Source organism: Neltuma alba, unplaced genomic scaffold (genome assembly GCF_004799145.2).
Source record: "Neltuma alba isolate B1F8T4 unplaced genomic scaffold, ASM479914v2 tig00004204_pilon, whole genome shotgun sequence".
Classification (NCBI taxonomy): domain Eukaryota; kingdom Viridiplantae; phylum Streptophyta; class Magnoliopsida; order Fabales; family Fabaceae; genus Neltuma; species Neltuma alba.
The window spans coordinates 43,112-60,979 of NW_021633605.1; the positions used below are offsets into that span (position 1 = coordinate 43,112).

Consider the following 17,868-nt stretch of genomic DNA (forward strand, 5'->3'; position numbering starts at 1 on the left):
TAAAAAAATTAATATACATCATGTATTTGTACTAATTGGATGAATTGTTATTTTCTATTTTTGTGCAGCTTGGGCATCTCTTAATTTGATTAGAGAGTTACTTGGGTCGGCATTTTTGCATTATTTGTCTAACTTTATTTCATATTTGAGGTAAGTAACAAATATCACAACAACATATTTAGTCATTTATTTTTTTATCTTTTATTTTTCTTATTATTTACCATGAATATAATAAGGGAATAACACATCTCAATCACCAAATGAATTGTTGCCTTGATGGAGTAGAGAATAATTTATTTTTATCTTTTTAACTTCATTTTTTTATCCAAAGACTCTTAGTTTCATTATGATCTCTCTACTTTCTCCATTGGGTTTGGGTGTCGTTATTAATTTTGTATCTATTGTGGGTCTCTAGTTAGATATTTATATCAAGTGAACAAAAAAGCAGCGGTAATATTTAATTATTAGCAGATAGATTTTTAAGTGTATTTTCAGAAGAAAACCAAATCATCATCCTTCTACGAATCATCGATTCATAGTAAAAGTTGTAAATATATATACTATATTCTTGTACTCCCTCATAATTAATTAGTTTCAGTTATCGTCTTTCTGCATTGTTAATTTTCATGTCATTATTTAGATTTTATATTAATTGGCAGCAAAAATATGTGACAGCAGAATGAACTCTTTTTACTGGATTTTATATCTATAATATGAGAGACGCATTGCATAATGCATTTTCCCTCTCATTTCGTATAATATTGAGAGTTTCTCTTTGTGCTCCGTGAATATCAACTATTACAAAAAAATTGTTTAATTAGGAAAAATGTTAAAAAATACATTTAAAATGAGGCATTAATGAATATTTTCTAGTTTAAATGTAAGGAAGAATTAATCTCCCAGTCCTTCCAAAATCAGTGATTTTTAATCAGGTCTTTCTAGTTCTTTTCTTTTTAATGAAATCCTTTATGTTTGCCTGGTTACATGTGTTAGTCCTTCCATCCATAAAACGTAAATATTCTGTTACTTTGAATTGACGGAGGTGATGTGGCGCTAACTAGGCTAATCTTCTTCCCCACCGTCGCTGAATCTCCCAGACAAGGATGCTCTATATTTCCCACCCAGCCCAACCCCACCGTTCTGAAGCAAACACATTCAAAACCCAGCCATGTTCAAATCCAACTACACAACTTTTGCAAAATAATTTGGCTCCGAGATTTATAAACAAAAATCTTCATTGATCACCTTAAGTTTCTCCATCTGAAGCATGCTCAAATTGAAAATAACAGCAACTGAGGGAAGGCAACTCTTGGTGGTTGGCAAGCCTATGAGAACAATGGCGAAGTGAAAATGTTGATGAGAATCGAACTCGCTGGGTCGAATCCTATAAAATTTCTCTCTCGCCCAAGGTCACAAATTCCCGTTATAGCAATTCAGACCTTGTGTATAATGCCATTGGCTTTGTTTGGGTGGAAAAGGCTATGCATAGGGACCATGTGCAATCGTGATTTCTTCTCACCAAATAATCCCTTTACAATGGCAATCGATTGTAAGAATTTCTTTATCCTTGCAAGATCAGAGTGGGTGCAGAAGAAGGATGGGAAAACATCTTTCCTCACACAGAGAGTCAGCACGAGTGGGGAAGAAGATTAGCCTGATCAGTGCCACATCACTTCCGTCAATTCAAAGTAATGGAATATTCAAGTTTTATGGATAGAAGGACTAACACATGTAATTGGGCAAACATAAAGGATTTCATTAAAAAAAAAACTAGAAGGACTTGATTCAAAAATAACTAATTTTAGAAGGACTGGGAGATTAATTCTTCCTAAATGTAATGAGGTATTTTGACTTACATACGTTAGCGACCTAGGAATGAGGAAATGTACGTGGGCAGAGTTCAAGTTGGAGAGAGAGAGAGAGAGAGTGTGTGTGTGTTCAGAAATTAATTGAAAACATTTTTGTTTAAAACCAGAAATAATAAGATTTCCTCTGGTTTTTTCCCAAGTATAATCTTGTGAGCTTTGAGGAACCGAGTTACATTACATATAATGACATAAATTCAAGTGAAGACTAATTTATTTTCTTTTTTATTTTGATTTTTTTATTTATTGAAAAGCCTCATATTTTACACTTTTGTTTATTTTCTCTGTTTTCTTTTTTTCCTCTTTTTTCTAGATGTAATTCTAATAATCATACTTCTACTTTGCTTCTCATTAATTATTGTTCTGCCTCCAAAAAAATATAGATGTAAATAATACAATAAAACTTCTTTAATTTACGTGACGATATTAGTTTACGAAAAGGAATTTACAAATTGGTACCTGTTATGTTGATTCAGATCTCAAGAGATGCTCTTGGTGACCATAAGAAGGGATAAAGTAAGTCATCGTCTTTGGAGAACCTTTGTTATGTTGATTCTTTAATTAATTTTTACCAGGAAAAAATTATGCACATTTGAAAATTAAACATCAAAATCAATCTGTTAGATGATCTCACCATGTGACTGTAAATTCGTATTAATTGGATTTTGTGTGTGTTCAACCTGCGACAGTATAATCATGCAGAATGCTGTTTCTTAACTTTCATATTTTGACAAGGTCGAAGAATTATGTCTAATCATTTGGATCTTATAGATTAATCACATCAAAACATAACAACAAAAATAAAATAAATACCATCTTCTGATCACCTTCCTTTTTGTTCACTGGCTCCTGAAATATTTTCAAACAAATTATATTTTTTATTGGCTTTTAAATTAATTTTATCAAATATTATAATATTAAAATATTAAACATCAAATCTGTTAGACGCTTTTGTCATATTATAATGAATTTATATTAACTGAATATTTATTCTTGAAAGAATTTATTTTTTCTGCATTTCATAAAAAGTTTGGTTAGTGAACTTTATTTTTTTCCTCCTTTTGGTTCCTCAATAATTGCAATAATGTCAGGCCAAAAAAAATAATTGGAATAATGAATTTTAAGACTTGAATTTTTTAAAAAATTTAATATATCATATATTTGTACCAATTGGATAACCTGTTATTATTTGCTACCATTGTGCACCTGGACATCTCTTAATTTGAATTAAGAGTTATGCGGAGGGTATTTCTGCATTATTCGTCTAACTTTATTATAATATTTGAGGTAAGTAACAAATATTATAATAGCCCATTGAGTCACTTGTTTTATTTATATTTTATTTTTCTTCCTCTTTTTCCAAGGGAATAACATCTCAATCACTAAATGAATTGATATCTTGTTAAAGGCAAAAAATAAAAAACCGGACCGGTTACTAAACCAATTGAGATAGTGGATAAAGAGCTAGTGGGTTGGATTAGGATCCAACTAGAGTCAAACTGGTTATATTAAAATAATAAAATTTAATTGATAATAACAAAATATAATAACATTTATAAATAATAATCACTCAAAAAATATAAGAAACTATGAAAAATAGTTTCAATGTTTAATTTTTTCCCAACAGTTTAAATGTTTAATTTTACCAATCAAAATTATTAAAATACATATCTATTTTAAATGTTTAATTTTTCTACGTTATTTTTAGGTGCTTGAGATAAAAATATGATACACCTTCTTTGATATATATATCTTTTTCTAAATTTTTTTTTTTTTACTTTTATCTCTCTCTTGTTCTTTCTTCTCTCTCCCACGTGACTACTCCCCATTCTCCTCTCCATTACGCACATCATGAGCAGCTTTTCTTTTTCTTCCTTGAACAACGAACAGCCAGTAAGCACGGTAAAATAGCAAACCTCCAGGAACACACTTCCACAGTTCGTCATTTCTCTTTCTCAGCTAAATTGCTTTTACCTTCCTCATTTCTCTTTCATTTGTCTATACTTCATCCATCCCATCCCATTATCTCTATCATCTTCCTTCTTGCATTCTAATCTTGTAGTTTCTCCTCTCTCTCTCTCATAGTTTCTCTTTCATTTGTCTATACTTCATTCATCCCATTTTCTCTATTATCTTTGTTCTTGCCTTCTAATCTTCTAGTTTCTACTCCCTCCCTCCCTCTCTCTCCCTCAGTTTTTCTCATACAACTTCAACAATAAATAAGTCCCCATGGTGAAGCCTTGAATGTTGAATAATCTTTTTATCTGTCTTCTATGCTTTTTTAGTTTCCACACTAAAATGCTTCTTCGCTTCATTTTTTAGCATATTCAGAAGTTCTCTCATAGTAAGGATTGCTTAGCATTTCTCTCTCTATTTTTCCTCTTCCTCTCCCATCTTTTCTCGGTAAACCTTCTTCTCCTTTCCCACAGTTTATGTATTTTTAGAAGGCAAAAAGTTTAGATTGGATAACCCATCCCAACCGGAGGTTACCTGGTTAAACCAGTTTGTGACTGGTTCATTTCATCTCTTGTCCAACAAGCAAACATGACCGAACTAGAGACCGGTTCATCATTTTTCCAATTGAACTGGCGGTCCGGGCTGGTTTGTGACTGATTCATTTCATCTCTTGTCCAACAAGAAAACCTGACCGCCTAGAGACCAGTTTATCGGTTTTTCGTTAAACTAGCCGGTTCGGACCGGTTTTTCTTCTTCTTAACCTTTATAAAAGAGCAAAATAAAGAATAATTTATTTATAATTTAACTTTATTTTTTATCCAAAGACTTTAATTTCATTATCATCTTTCTACTTTTTCTATTGGTTTTAGGTGTCGTTATTAATTTGATATGTATTGTGGGTCTTTATTTAGATATTCATATCAACAACCAAAATATAAAAAAAAGAAACGCTGTTACGAATATTTAATTATTAGCGGATAGATTTTTTAGTGTATTTTCAGAAGAAAACCAAATCATTATCCTTCTACGAATAATCGATTCATATTAAAAGTTGAAAATACAAAATAATAAATAATCAACACTCCAAACCTATGACCCACATCTTTTGCAAATTAATAATAATAATATTATTGTTGTTGTTGTTGTGATTGTTATAAATGAGTTAATTTTGCCTTTCTGTGTTTTCTTTTATTGATCAAAATATAATGAAAGATTGTTTTAGAATACACTACTATAGAGTGAAGAATACTTGACGCTAAATATTTGACGGTTATTACAAAAAACCGTCAAATATAGTATCCGAGGGAGAAAACTTGACGGTTTTAATAGGAACCATCAAGTTTGATGGAAAATACTTGACGGTTTTTAAAAAACCATCAAATATTCTCCAACAATACTTGACGGTTATAATATAATCGTCAAGTATTTTATTATAAAACTTGACGGTTTTTCTTAAACCGACAAGTTTTATAATACTTGACGGTTTTTGCTTAAAACCGTCAAGTATTGTTTTAAGATACTTGACGGTTATTAATAGAAACCGTCAAGTATTGTGTTTTAAAACCCCCTTCCCTATCCATTTCACTCTGCCCAGTTCAAAATTTCTAGTGCCCCCTTCTGCTTCGAACTCTCTAAGCCGTCATACCCACCTCATTTTCGGCCCTTCCCTTTTGTTTTTATTGATCGTCCTCCATCATCATCCCTCTCTGTGTCCTCCTTCATCACTGCGGCGTCCTCTTGCATCGTCGTTGTAGTGCATTGTTCTCCACATTTGACAGCTTCAGGTTGGTCCTCCTTCGTCACTCGCTCCCCTTATTTCCTTTAGTGCTTCCTTCGAAATGATTGTAGTTGAAAGAGGATGATAGGATGATATTAGGACCGTTCACAATGCGCACACGGAAAATGGGTTTTTCTGTTCGGCCGAATGGGTTTTTCAGTTCGGCCTAATGGGTCTTTCACATTTTAATTAATTTTTGGGTTTAGGGTATTTTTAATTTTTGTTTTCGCCATAAATTGTTTGGTAAATAATCGAAATTGTTAATGTTTCAATTCTTGTTTCTGTAATGAAATTGATTGACTGCTGGTTTTTTGCCAGAAAGCCTGGGGAATGCTAAGTTATAAGCCGTTATGCTGCCAAATTTTTTTCAAATGGAATAGCACATCAGTAGTAGTAGAATATTTTTCAAACTGAAGTGAAAGTGAATTTTTGTTGAATTACTAGTTGCTAACAACTAGAATTACTAGTTGTTAACAAGTACAATTAAAGAGGGATAAATATGATTAATAGTGCCTCATATGTTGACTTTCTATTTTTGTTTAATTCTCACAATATCTTTGAGTCGCTGATCACATTTTTCTCTAAATGATTCATCTTAGTCGGGGACCATGGGCAAGGAATGGATGTCCTCTAATTGTCTATCAAAAGAATATTGGGATGGGATAGAAGATTTTATTAAGTTTATGATTGAGCACGCCAATGATTGCAACAGGATTATTTGCCCCTGTCTTAAGTGTTGCCTTCTGAAGTGGGTTTTGCCATCCGATTGTGAGAGCCACTTAAGATGCTGAAACACCTCTATATGAAGGTTGTACTGATTTCACAAAATTGTCTGCAGTGTTGAAACTGTATAATTTGAAAGCAAGAAATGGGTGGAGCGACACAAGCTTCACAGAACTGCTGTTGCTTGTTAAACAAATGCTACCGAAAGAAAATGAGCTTCCAAGTAAAACGTATGATGCAAAGCAAGTGTTGCGTTTTGTTGGCCTCAGCTATGAGAAGATACATGCTTGCCCCAACGATTGCATTTTGTTTAGGAAGGAGTATAAGTCACTAACTAAGTGTCCTAACTGTAATGCATCGTGCTACCAAGAGAATGGGAAGAGCCCGAAGAAGGCATTATGGTATTTTCCCATTGTGCCAAGATTCAGACGTTTGTATAGTAATGTAGAAGATGCGAGAAATTTAAGGTGGCATGCGGATGAAAGGGTTAAAGATGGCATGCTTTGCCATCCTGCTGATTCTTCAGAATAGAAGAAGTTTGATATTGAGTATCCTGAATTCGGGAAAGAAGATAGAAATCTACGCTTTGCATTAACCACCGACGAGATGAACCCGTATGGGATGCAAAGCAGCACCCATAGCACATGGCCAGTGATTTTGTTTATATATAACCTTCCTCCATGGCTATGCATGAAACGCAAGTATTCAATGATGTCTATGATAATTTCTGGGCCAAAGCAACCGGGAAATGAAACAGATATATATCTAGCTCCATTAATTGAAGACTTGAAAGTATTGTAGGAGAATAGAGTTGATGTATATGATGCATATAAGGAAGAAACATTCAAGTTGAGAGCTATGTTATTTGGCACAATTAATGACTTTCCTGCGTATGGTAATCTCTCAAGGTATAGCATTAAAGGGCAACTTGGTTGTCCTATTTGTGAAGAGAGCACAGATTCCATAAGGTTGAAGCATGGAATGAAAAATTCATATATGGGACATCGTAGATGGTTGCATCGTGATCATCCTTACTGGCGATTCAAAAAATATTTCAATGGGAATTCAAAAGAAGGTAAGGCACCTACACCGTTGATTGGGGAGGATGTGTTTCAAAAGGTAAAAGATATAGATTGTGAATTTGGAAAACCTTTCACGAAGCATGTTGGGACAAGTGGGTGGAAGAAGAAATCTATTTTCTTTATACTGCCGTATTGGATAACCTTGAAAGTGAGACATTTTCTTGATGCTATGCATATTGAGAAAAACATATGTGAAAGTCTGTTTGGCACATTACTCCATATTCCCGGGAAGACTAAAGATGGTATAAATGCCAGGCTAGACATGGTTGAAATGGGGATAAGGGAGGAATTGGCACCAGAGGATAAGGAAACTCGTACATTTCTTCATCCGGCAGCTCACACCCTTTCTAGAAAAGAGAAAAGTAGTTTTTGGGAATTTTTTGCTTCAGTAAAAGTGCCGGAAGGTTACTCTTCTAACATTAGTAACCTTGTTTCAATGAAGGATATGAAGTTAAAAGGTTTAAAATCTCATGATTGTCATGTCTTAATGGAAAACTTTATTACAGTGGCAATACGGGCTATTTTACCTGATAAGATGCGAGTTACGATCACAAAGTTATGTTTCTTCTTTAAGTCTCTTTGCAACAAAGTGATTAATCCTAGTAAATTGCCAAGATTGCAAACCCGAATCATAGTTACGTTATGCAAACTTGAAATGTATTTTCCTCCAGCCATTTTTGACATCATGGTCCATTTAACCGTCCACTTAGTTAGAGAAGTCCAACTGTATGGCCCAGTGTATTTAAGATGGATGTACCCAGTTGAGTGTTACATGAAAATATTGAAAGGGTATATGAAAAATCGAAGTCGGCCAGAGGGTTGTATCGTAGAACGATATATTTGTGAAGAGGCCACTGAATTTTGTACCCATTACTTAAAAAATACAAGTGATATTGGGGTTCTAATATCTCGTCATGAGGGAAGGACAGATGGAGAAGGGATTAGGGGAAAGAAAGTTGTAACTATTTCAAACCAACAGTGGGAGCAGGCACATCTATATGTATTGCACAACTCTGAAGAGATTGAGGACTATGTGCATGAGCATATTGATGAGCTAAAGAGGGATAATCCCAATAAACTTGAAAGTTGGTACACCAAAACACACAATAAACAATTTACAGCATGGTTGAGAGAGCAGGTGCATGGCAAGTATAATAATGATCCTAATTCTGTTTCGAAGAAATTAAAGTTGTTGGCAGATAGACCGAGCAAACATGTGATTTCTTTCACAAGCTACCTTATCAATGGGTTCACTTTCTATACTAAACAGCAAGATGATCGGAGTAAACAGCAAAATAGTGGCATAACTCTTGTAGCTAGTACCATGCATATATCAAGTGCCAAAGATAAAAATCCTATCTATGCACGTATGTCATACTTTGGAGTGATAGAGGATATTTAGGAGTTGGATTACATTGAATTCAGAGTTCCGGTATTTGGTTGCAAGTGGGTAGATAATAATAATGCAATGAGGACTGATGACTTAGGGTTCATACAATTGAATTTGAATAAGGATACAAGGAAGAGCCATTCATTTTGGTTTCTCAGGCTACACAAGTGTTTTATGTCCCTGACCCGGCTACTAAAGGATGGTCTATTGTTTTGTTGACTGATAAAATGAATATTGAAGAGATGGGTTATGAAGACAATGCAATTGAAGATGATCCATTTCAAGAGACATCACTTGATTCTCATTTAAATGAAGATCAATCCATGTACGTCAGGCACGATCACAACGACGGAATATGGATTTCAAAGAGGGGGAAAGTGTTTCGTAAGAAGATCAAAACAATTCAAACCAAGAAGAATATGCAAAAACATAAGAGTAGAAAAAGAAAAAGATCTTCTTAAACATGCATGTAAATTCTCTTATTATTTTCTTTGATTCTTTTATTTGTTTTAATTTTGTTCAAGTCAATTTCGTCATTAATGATTTTATTTTCATTTAATAGATTTTGATTCATTTTGTTTAATTGAATTTCATTGCAGATGGCAAACGATAGCGGATCTAGCACTGATAATCCATCTCAGCCAAGAGATGCCTCTGACCAGGAGAGACAGTTGCAAGACGAGGAGCACGCATACAGAGGGGCCTTTGTGTCATGCATGAGGTCGTGAAAACTCAAACGGAAGGAAAGAAATTTGCCGTACAATAGAATAAGAAAGGACAAGCTATACGGTCAAATAAATTTATCAGCTATATTGGGGCAGTGGCACGAAGCACCGTGCCTATTACAGCGCAGCACTGGAGGAGGGTTAATCGTTTAGTACGAGACGCTATTTGGACAGATGTATCGGTAATATATTATAACAACTCAAATTTCGTTTTCTTACAAGCTGCGTGACACTAATGTGTTGTTTTATATGTTTTGCAGTCTGCAATTGATATAGATGAGAGCAAGAAGAAGTTTGTGGAGGGGAAGGCTGGGAGGGCACTGTGCTCTTTTTGATACTTTGTGACACAAGTACTTGAAGGATCCTTCCACAGCCGACGAGTCTGAGGTTCCTAGCTTGATACGAGACTTGGTCAAACCAGAGGATTGGGCTGCTTTTGTGACATCGCGTCGTGATAGTCAATTTCAAGTAATAATCCTCGCTCTTTTCGATATTAAATAGTCCATTTTGTCTAATCTATATACTGTTTAATTGTGAATCTACTTTGTTTTTATAGGAATTAAGTACCCAAAATAAGGAAAGGGTAAAGAAGAATGAGTATCCCTACCAAAAGGGATGCTTAGGTTATGTGGGCCTCAAGCAAGAGGTGACTCAGAAGGAGGGATCAGATGTCACTGTATCCCGTCAGATGTTGTGGGCATTGGCCAGGCAAAATAAAGATGGCCAAATTGATAATCCTCGCGTTAAGGAGGTCGTGGACAGGATGATGAGTATTATTCTAAATTAAATAATCCCACGTTATTGTCAAATATCTTTAAGTATGAATAACTATGTCAATGTTTGTTGCACAGGAGAGTTTGTCCCAAAAAGTTTTGCGGGGGCATATTCTACAGATGACCAGGATATATTGAGGAGGGCATTGGGGACTCCTGACCATCCTGGTCTTCTTAGGGGAGTTGGTTATGGAGTCACTAAGAGGGATTACTTCGGGTACCGACAAAAGCCCTCTTCATCGTGCACGCCTTCCTCTGCTGAGTTCATGGAGCTGAAGGAAGAAACACGCTGGTTAAAGGAGCAAGTTAAAGTGCAAGGGCTCCTAATCGAGCAGTTGATCAAGAATCAAGCACCATAGCCGGCTCTGAATCTCAGCCCAAGTGGAAAAGACAGCTGCACATTCCCCTTACTACCTGAGGTATGATACTTGTATTTATACAATTACATTCAATAATTTATATATCTAGCTAACTTGTCTCTCATGTTAAATCAGGGTGAAGCGGACGTTCAGTGTATGGCGGATAGCCCTAAACATCACACTGTTGCAACAGGCCGCATGTTCAATTTACTGGGGGAGAGTATGATTCATAATGTGCCTCTCCCTGCTGATCATGTGAGGGTGCAGTTGAACACTGCTATTGATGCGAATTATGCCCTCCCGATGCCCACCCAAGATGCAGAGACAGTGGCTCAAGCAGTGGGTAGCTTTGTCACTTGGCTTGGCCGTCTTCTTACATTAGGACATCCTTCAAAGGTATATATGTATAAGTCTGCACATTCAGCTGATTTAAAATAAACTCTATTTTAATTACTAACAGTCTGTTTGTCAGTCTAAGGGGAAGAAGAGCCTATTGGGTGATCACTCATTATCATCGCCACAGAAGCAGCCCTCTGAGCCTGTTCAAGCGGTATCATCAATATTTCAAATATATCTTGAGGAATATGCAGTTGGGGCCAAATTAGAACATGACGAGGATTTCATGATTCCCCTAGAGTTTGAGCTAGAGGTTTACGGTCGACCCTCATCAGATTACGTCACGAATGAAGTATTGAAAGAAATTCTGACGCATGGAATGGCCAGCACAAATACCTGTAACTTTTATATCAGGTATTTGTTAAAACCTTGACTAAATACTTAAGTACTTGAGCATTTATCCTATTGATATCTTTGTTTGTTGATTTAGATATCTTTTCAAGAACTTTATAGCCCCCAGTGGCCTTCATGACAAGTTCAAGATTATCAGCTCCTACACTTTTGCTGGCCACGAACCTAATATGAAGAAAGACTTATCTAGAGACTTGTTGGATATCTTCATTTCTAGGGCAGCACCGGGGGCTTAGACTTCGTTTTTGACGTCTTACTGTCAAGGGTACGTACGTAGTATACTAAACTTTCCTAAATTCTTTCATTTTCAAAATAATTTGTAATTATTCTAATTGTCTTTCTTATACTTAGGGGCTACTTGATGCTGATTGTGGTCAATCTCACAAAGCCGAGGATTTGGTATCTTGATTTTCTTCATGGGGATCCAACCAATCGACGATTTATAGTTTCATTGTTCAACAAGTAACATTTATATCTATTATTTTAATTTAATTTAATTTCTTGTTTTAATCTAATTTTTGACATTCATTAATATTCAATTTTATTGTCTTCTCTGGGCTTTGTGGCTATACCGCACAAATCAAGCCTTACCCTGCCCCCCGGTAAAAAACGGCCAATTTGACGATACCTTCCCGTGGAAGAAAGTGAAGGTATTCATTACCATTATTTACTATTCTACTAAATATGGTTTATTTATATGATTGACTAATATTATTTTCTTTTTCATTCTTTACAGTGCTCACGTCAGCCCAAAAAAAGCTCCCATTGTGGATATTGCGTGATGAAATTTATGAAGGAGATAATTATGCACAATGCTGACACAATCCCTACGCAGGTAATATGCATTTGTTAAAATTCAATTTATATATTTAAGAATTGTACTTACTGTAGCTTTACATTTATATCTAACTTATGTCATAATTTGTGGTTGCATACAATACTTTGCCAACACATATTGCACAGTGTATTCATCCGCTCAAATGGAAGAAATCGTTGAAGAGTTGGCGATGGCCTTATTCCATCAATGGGGACAAAATAAATAGGGAAGTTGCATAGTGTATACATTAAGACAGTGTATGTACAGCTTTGGTTTCAAGATTTTGGTTTTGGTTCGTTTTTGGCTGTTGGTTAGTTTTTGGCATTGCATAACTTTGGCAATTGGCTAATTTTGGAATTGGTTCACCTTTTGCACTTGTCCAGAATTTTTACATTACTTGCCTTAAACACAAGCTTTTTTAATATCATGGTTCATGTATATATAATAATGTAAATTATTTTTGGTTCATTAAGATGTATATGGCTGAATTGGTTTGAATGCTGGCCTGCATGGTTTTGTTGAATGAGCCTTTGTTCGGTTTCAAAATTGCAGGGGGACTACTGGCAAAGCAGAATGCGTATAAAAAAAAAAACCCATAGTACGTGACGGTTATTACTTAAAACCGTCAAGTATTAAAGTATACTTGACAGTTTTTCAGAAATAACCGTCAAGTTTTTTTAACAATACATGACGGTTCCCAAAACAGTCAAATATACATATAATTGTTCTAAAATAATTGACAGTTTTTTAGAAATAACCATCAAGTATTCAACACATAGTTTTAACAATACATGACGGTTCCCAAAACCGTCAAGTATACTTATAATTGTTCCAAAATAATTGACGGTTTTTTAGAAATAACCGTCAAGTATTTAGCACATAGTTTACGGTTTTTCTGAAAAACTGTCAATTGTTTGAATAATAATTGACGGTTCTTCATTTAAAACCGTCAAATATTATTGAAATATTTGACGGTTAATAACCGTCAAATATTTGCTGTTGAAATATATGATGCCAGTATACTTGACAGTTTTTAACTGTCAAATATGACCCAAAATAACCGTCAAGTATTTGTCATTTTGTAGTAGTGATATTTATATTTATTTTTTCTCTCAATTTCTCTTTTCATTCAAAGAAGCATATAAATAAAAAACAAAGTTTGGTGGTAGATCATAAAATAAAAAGCATTAACAGATGTTGCTTCTGAAAAAATATGAATTGAAAATTTTTTTTCTTCTAATAAAATTTATATCATTAATTGGAGGGAGTAAATATTAGATGAGGTAATAAAACGTAATTAATATTTTTATTAATATTTTTATAAGTAACTATCTTTAACAACTTTTTTTAATAAACATGAATTATTTTTTTAAAATGAGACAGTGGGAATAGTAATCTATTTATTAGTTACTTAGGAGGTGTTTGGATGAAACCAAATCATGGTTTGGAGAATAGATTTTGTGAAAAAGTAATTATGAGAAGTGGGGGTATTTGGATAATTGTTATCAGAAGCACTTTTTATATGTACAAATTACTAAAAAACATAAGTTAACATGATAATTACATAAAAGATAAATTTTATGATATATTTTAATTTGAAAGAATAAAATTGTTAATAATATATTTTTTACCAATATAATTAATAATACATAAAATGATATAATTAATAATTAATTAATATGTGTATATATTTATAAAATATAAGATTAAATATGTTTATAAAAAAATAATTGAGGGGTGTTAAAGTCATATTATCGTTGAGATCTATTCTGATAGGCACAATTATACTCTCTAATTTAAGTCAAAAGCAAAATGGATTGTTGTTTGGATAAAACCAAACCATGATTTGGAAAATAGCTTCTGAACAATAGATTTTGAGGAGAATAGATTTTGTGAAAAAGTGATTCTGAGAAGTAAGAATATTCGGATAGTTGTTATCAAAAGTACTTTTTATATATACAAATTACTAAAAAAAGGCATAAGTTAATATGATAATTACATAAAAAATAGATTTTGATATATTTTAATTTGAAGGAATAAAATTGTTAATAATATATTTTTTATCAACATAATTAATAATACATAAGATAATATAATTAATAAATAATTAATATTTGTATGTATATTTATAAGATATAAGATTAAATATGTTTAAAAAAAATAATTAAGTGGTGTTAAAGTCATATTATTATTGAGATATACTCTCAGGCTCTCCCTCGTACTGTATATGAAACAATGAGAAAAAGATGAATAATTGGGAAGGATATATCCGTCTGGGCAAAAAAAAAAAACAACAACAAAGCACATATCCCATAGGTTCTCACACTCTTCCTTTTTCCCTCCAAAAGCAGAAAATTTTTACTTCTGCTAAAACCATGGTTTGGGTGGGTCATCACCCAAACACTCTCTAAATTTTTCTGAAACCATAGTTTTGAGTCTAAAACTATAATTTTCACTTGAAACCGCGGTTTGTTAATTTTCCTCTCTGTTTAACAAATTTGAAAGGGAAAACCATATTGGAGGTACCTATACTTTCTCTCAATTTTCAATTTGGTACCTATGTGTTTTTTGTTCTTAACTAAATCTTTAATTTTGCTTTAACATCATTAATCCTTATGTAGAGACTAAAAATATCAATAGAACAAAGTTATAAAAGCTAATGTTGCTAAAAAAATAAAATTAAATGTTTAATTAAAGGGAAAAAACACATAGGTATCAAATTAAAAATTGAGAGAAAGTATAGATACCTCTAATATGGTTTTCCCAATTTGAAACCTAAACTATAGTTTGGTCTCAAAATTATAGTTTCATCGTGTTACAAAACACCCTTGGTTGGCATGCAGTGCACGCCTACCTGACTGACTGATTCCTCCCTAAAAGCACGGACGGCCTCTTATTGGTTCCTTAGGCGATTCACTTCCTTGCTCCTTCCCCCTATCATTATAAAATTCTTAAATGTATGGGTTAAATATTTAGCTGAACGTTCAGGGAAAATGAGGCAACCTTAGCCCTACAGGAGGGGGAAAAAAGGCAATACTAAATTGAATCCACCAACTTGTGAATAATATATTTTTTAAATTATACTCTATTCAGTTTAAAATATAAACTAACTTTTATTGAAGCAGTTGGTTTTTTTTATAAAATAATATTAACTTTTATCCAAACATTTAATGAGTTTTTTTAATTTTACCTCATATATTCTATTTTCTCTCTAATTCATTTATTATATCTTTTACCTATCTCTTCATTAATAAAGATATATTTAAAAAAATAAATATATGTCTTACATATTTATTGTTTTAAATTGATTTTAACTAGGTTTTTTAGAAATATAAATAAATAAAATTTAAATTATATTTTGAATCGAAGAATATATATAGAATACATGTTTATGCGTGTCAACTACTCCATTTGTTTTTTGTTTTTAATTTAATTTTTATATATTTATTATCCTCAGCTTGTCCCAGAAGAGAAAAAAAACGGAAGGAGTATTTTTGATGGGGATTCGAGCTTTCAATCTCAAAAGTCAAAAGCCGAAGGGTCAGTTTACCTAACACGCTAAAAATTAAAAAAAACGGAACCCTGTCAGCCCTCTGGCTAACTCCAGCCCTCTGAAAATACCCCAATTTTGAGAAAACCCACAGACAGATTCACTCCCCAGTTTCATCACGAAGGATTCCCCCACAACTCGCCAGACCGGGCTCACCTCTAGAGGCTCCATCAGTGTTGAGCTCATCGGAGTTTCCAATACATCTACAGGCTCCCTCAACCCAGCACTCATACGTTCAATGATACCCTTCACTTCAGCAAATTCTGTCGCTTGAGACCAAGTCAAAGTATGAAGCTTTCTCAGCTCTGAATAGCCGGCGATTCCTCTGCTTCCACGACTTCCAGCAGACCCCTCCAGAAAGAACACGCCACGGTATGTTTCTCATTTTCTGATCTGCTGCTCATCACATGTTGAACAATTTTCTTCACTTCTTTTTTAATTAAAATATTATTAGAAATTAAAATTGAAATTTCAGAATTTTTTTTGTACTCAAAGTATTTTCTTAATAATACTCATCATAGTAAAACTTCATGACCAAGATTACACCGAAATATAGTTTAGGATACTCATTGTTGCTAAAAAAATATTGTAAGAAAAAATTGTTTTTTTTTTTTGGTCAGATTAAGAAAAAATTGTATAAAAATTAATTTAAGATGCTAAATGCTGTGGAGAAAATATTGTACTAAAAGTATTCACTAGATCTAGTAGGTTTCTCGGGGAGACTTTTCAGCCGCTGTTCTTGTCCAAATTATATTATAATCACATTGTACTAGTGTGAGCTTTTTATCTTGAAACAACCCATCGTTTTCTTTGAGTACAAATATATGCAAGCATCTGTAATTACGTGCATGACTTTTTGTTTTTTTTTTATGTCCAATTAAATTAGTGATTTATCTTGGAACTTGGTTGATGCTTTTCTTTTTCATTTTGATTTTACAAACCAGACTTGCAGGTAAATATTGTCTTTGGAGAATCTTTGTTACGTTGATTCTTTATTTAATTTTTACCAGGACAAAATTATGAGTATTAGAAAATTAAACATAAAAAACAATCTGTTAGATGTTCTCACCATGTGACTGTAAATTTGTATTAATTGGATTTGTGTGTGTTCAATCTGTGACAGTATAATCATGCAGGATGCTGTTTCCTAACTTTCATATTTTGACAAAATCAAAGAATTATGTCTAATCATTTTGATCTTATAGATTAATCATATCAAAACATAACTACAAAAAATAAAATAAATACCATTTTCTGATCACCCTTCTTTTTGTTCGCTGTCTTCTGAAATATTTTCAATCAAATTATGTAATTTATTGGCTTTTAAATTAATTTTATCAAATATTATAATATTAAAATATTAAACATCAAACCTTTTAGACGCTTTTGTCATATTATGATGAATTTATATTAACTGAATATTTATTCTTGAATGAATTTATTTTTTCTGCATTTCATAACAAGTTTGGTTATTGAACTTTATTTTTCCCTCCTTTTGGTTCCTCAATAATTTCAGTAATATCAGGCAAAAAAAAATTGCAATAATGAATTTTAAGACTTGATTTTTTAAAAAAATTTAATATATCATATATTTGTACCAATTGGATGAATTGTTATTTGTTATTTTTGTACAGCTGGACATCTCTTAATTTGAATTAAGAGTTACTCGGGAGGGCATTTCGGCTTTATTCGTCTAACTTCACTATAATACTTGAGGTAAGTAACAAATATCATAATAACCCATTTAATCACTTTTTTTTTTATATTTTATTTTTCTTATTGTTTGTCATGAATATAGTAAAAGAATAATATCTCAATCACCAAATGAATTGATATCTTAATAAAGGCAAGGAATAAAAAACCGGTCCAATCATTAAATCGGTTGGGACAGTGGGTTAGATTAGGATTCAACCGGAATCAGACCGGTCATATTAAAATAATATAATTTAATTAACAATAACAAAATAAAACAAAATTTATAAATAATAATCTCTCAACAAAATATAACAAATTACAAAAATAGTTTAAATGTTTAATTTTTTCCCAACAATTTAAATGTTTAATTATACCAATCAAAATTATAAAAATACATAGCTATGTTAAG

General features: G+C 32.9%; 1 protein-coding gene across 1 annotated transcript; it reads left to right on the top strand.

The window, feature by feature from the left end:
* The first annotated feature begins 10,872 nt into the window (after positions 1 to 10,872).
* LOC114743972 (uncharacterized) lies at positions 10,873 to 11,633 on the top strand. Its single transcript, XM_028932155.1, has 3 exons — positions 10,873 to 11,046; positions 11,123 to 11,400; positions 11,477 to 11,633. The coding sequence occupies exons 1-3, from the start codon at positions 10,873 to 10,875 to the stop codon at positions 11,631 to 11,633; spliced, it is 609 nt and encodes a 202-aa protein (XP_028787988.1).
* Positions 11,634 to 17,868: the final 6,235 nt, after the last annotated feature.

Coding starts and splice junctions, on each gene's coding strand:
- LOC114743972 (XM_028932155.1), top strand. CDS start 10,873: ATGATTCATAATGTGCCTCTCCCTGCTGATCATGTGAGGGTGCAGTTG. Junction 11,047..11,122: donor CATTAGGACATCCTTCAAAG/GTATATATGTAT, acceptor TCTGTTTGTCAG/TCTAAGGGGAAGAAGAGCCT. Junction 11,401..11,476: donor ACCTGTAACTTTTATATCAG/GTATTTGTTAAA, acceptor TTGTTGATTTAG/ATATCTTTTCAAGAACTTTA.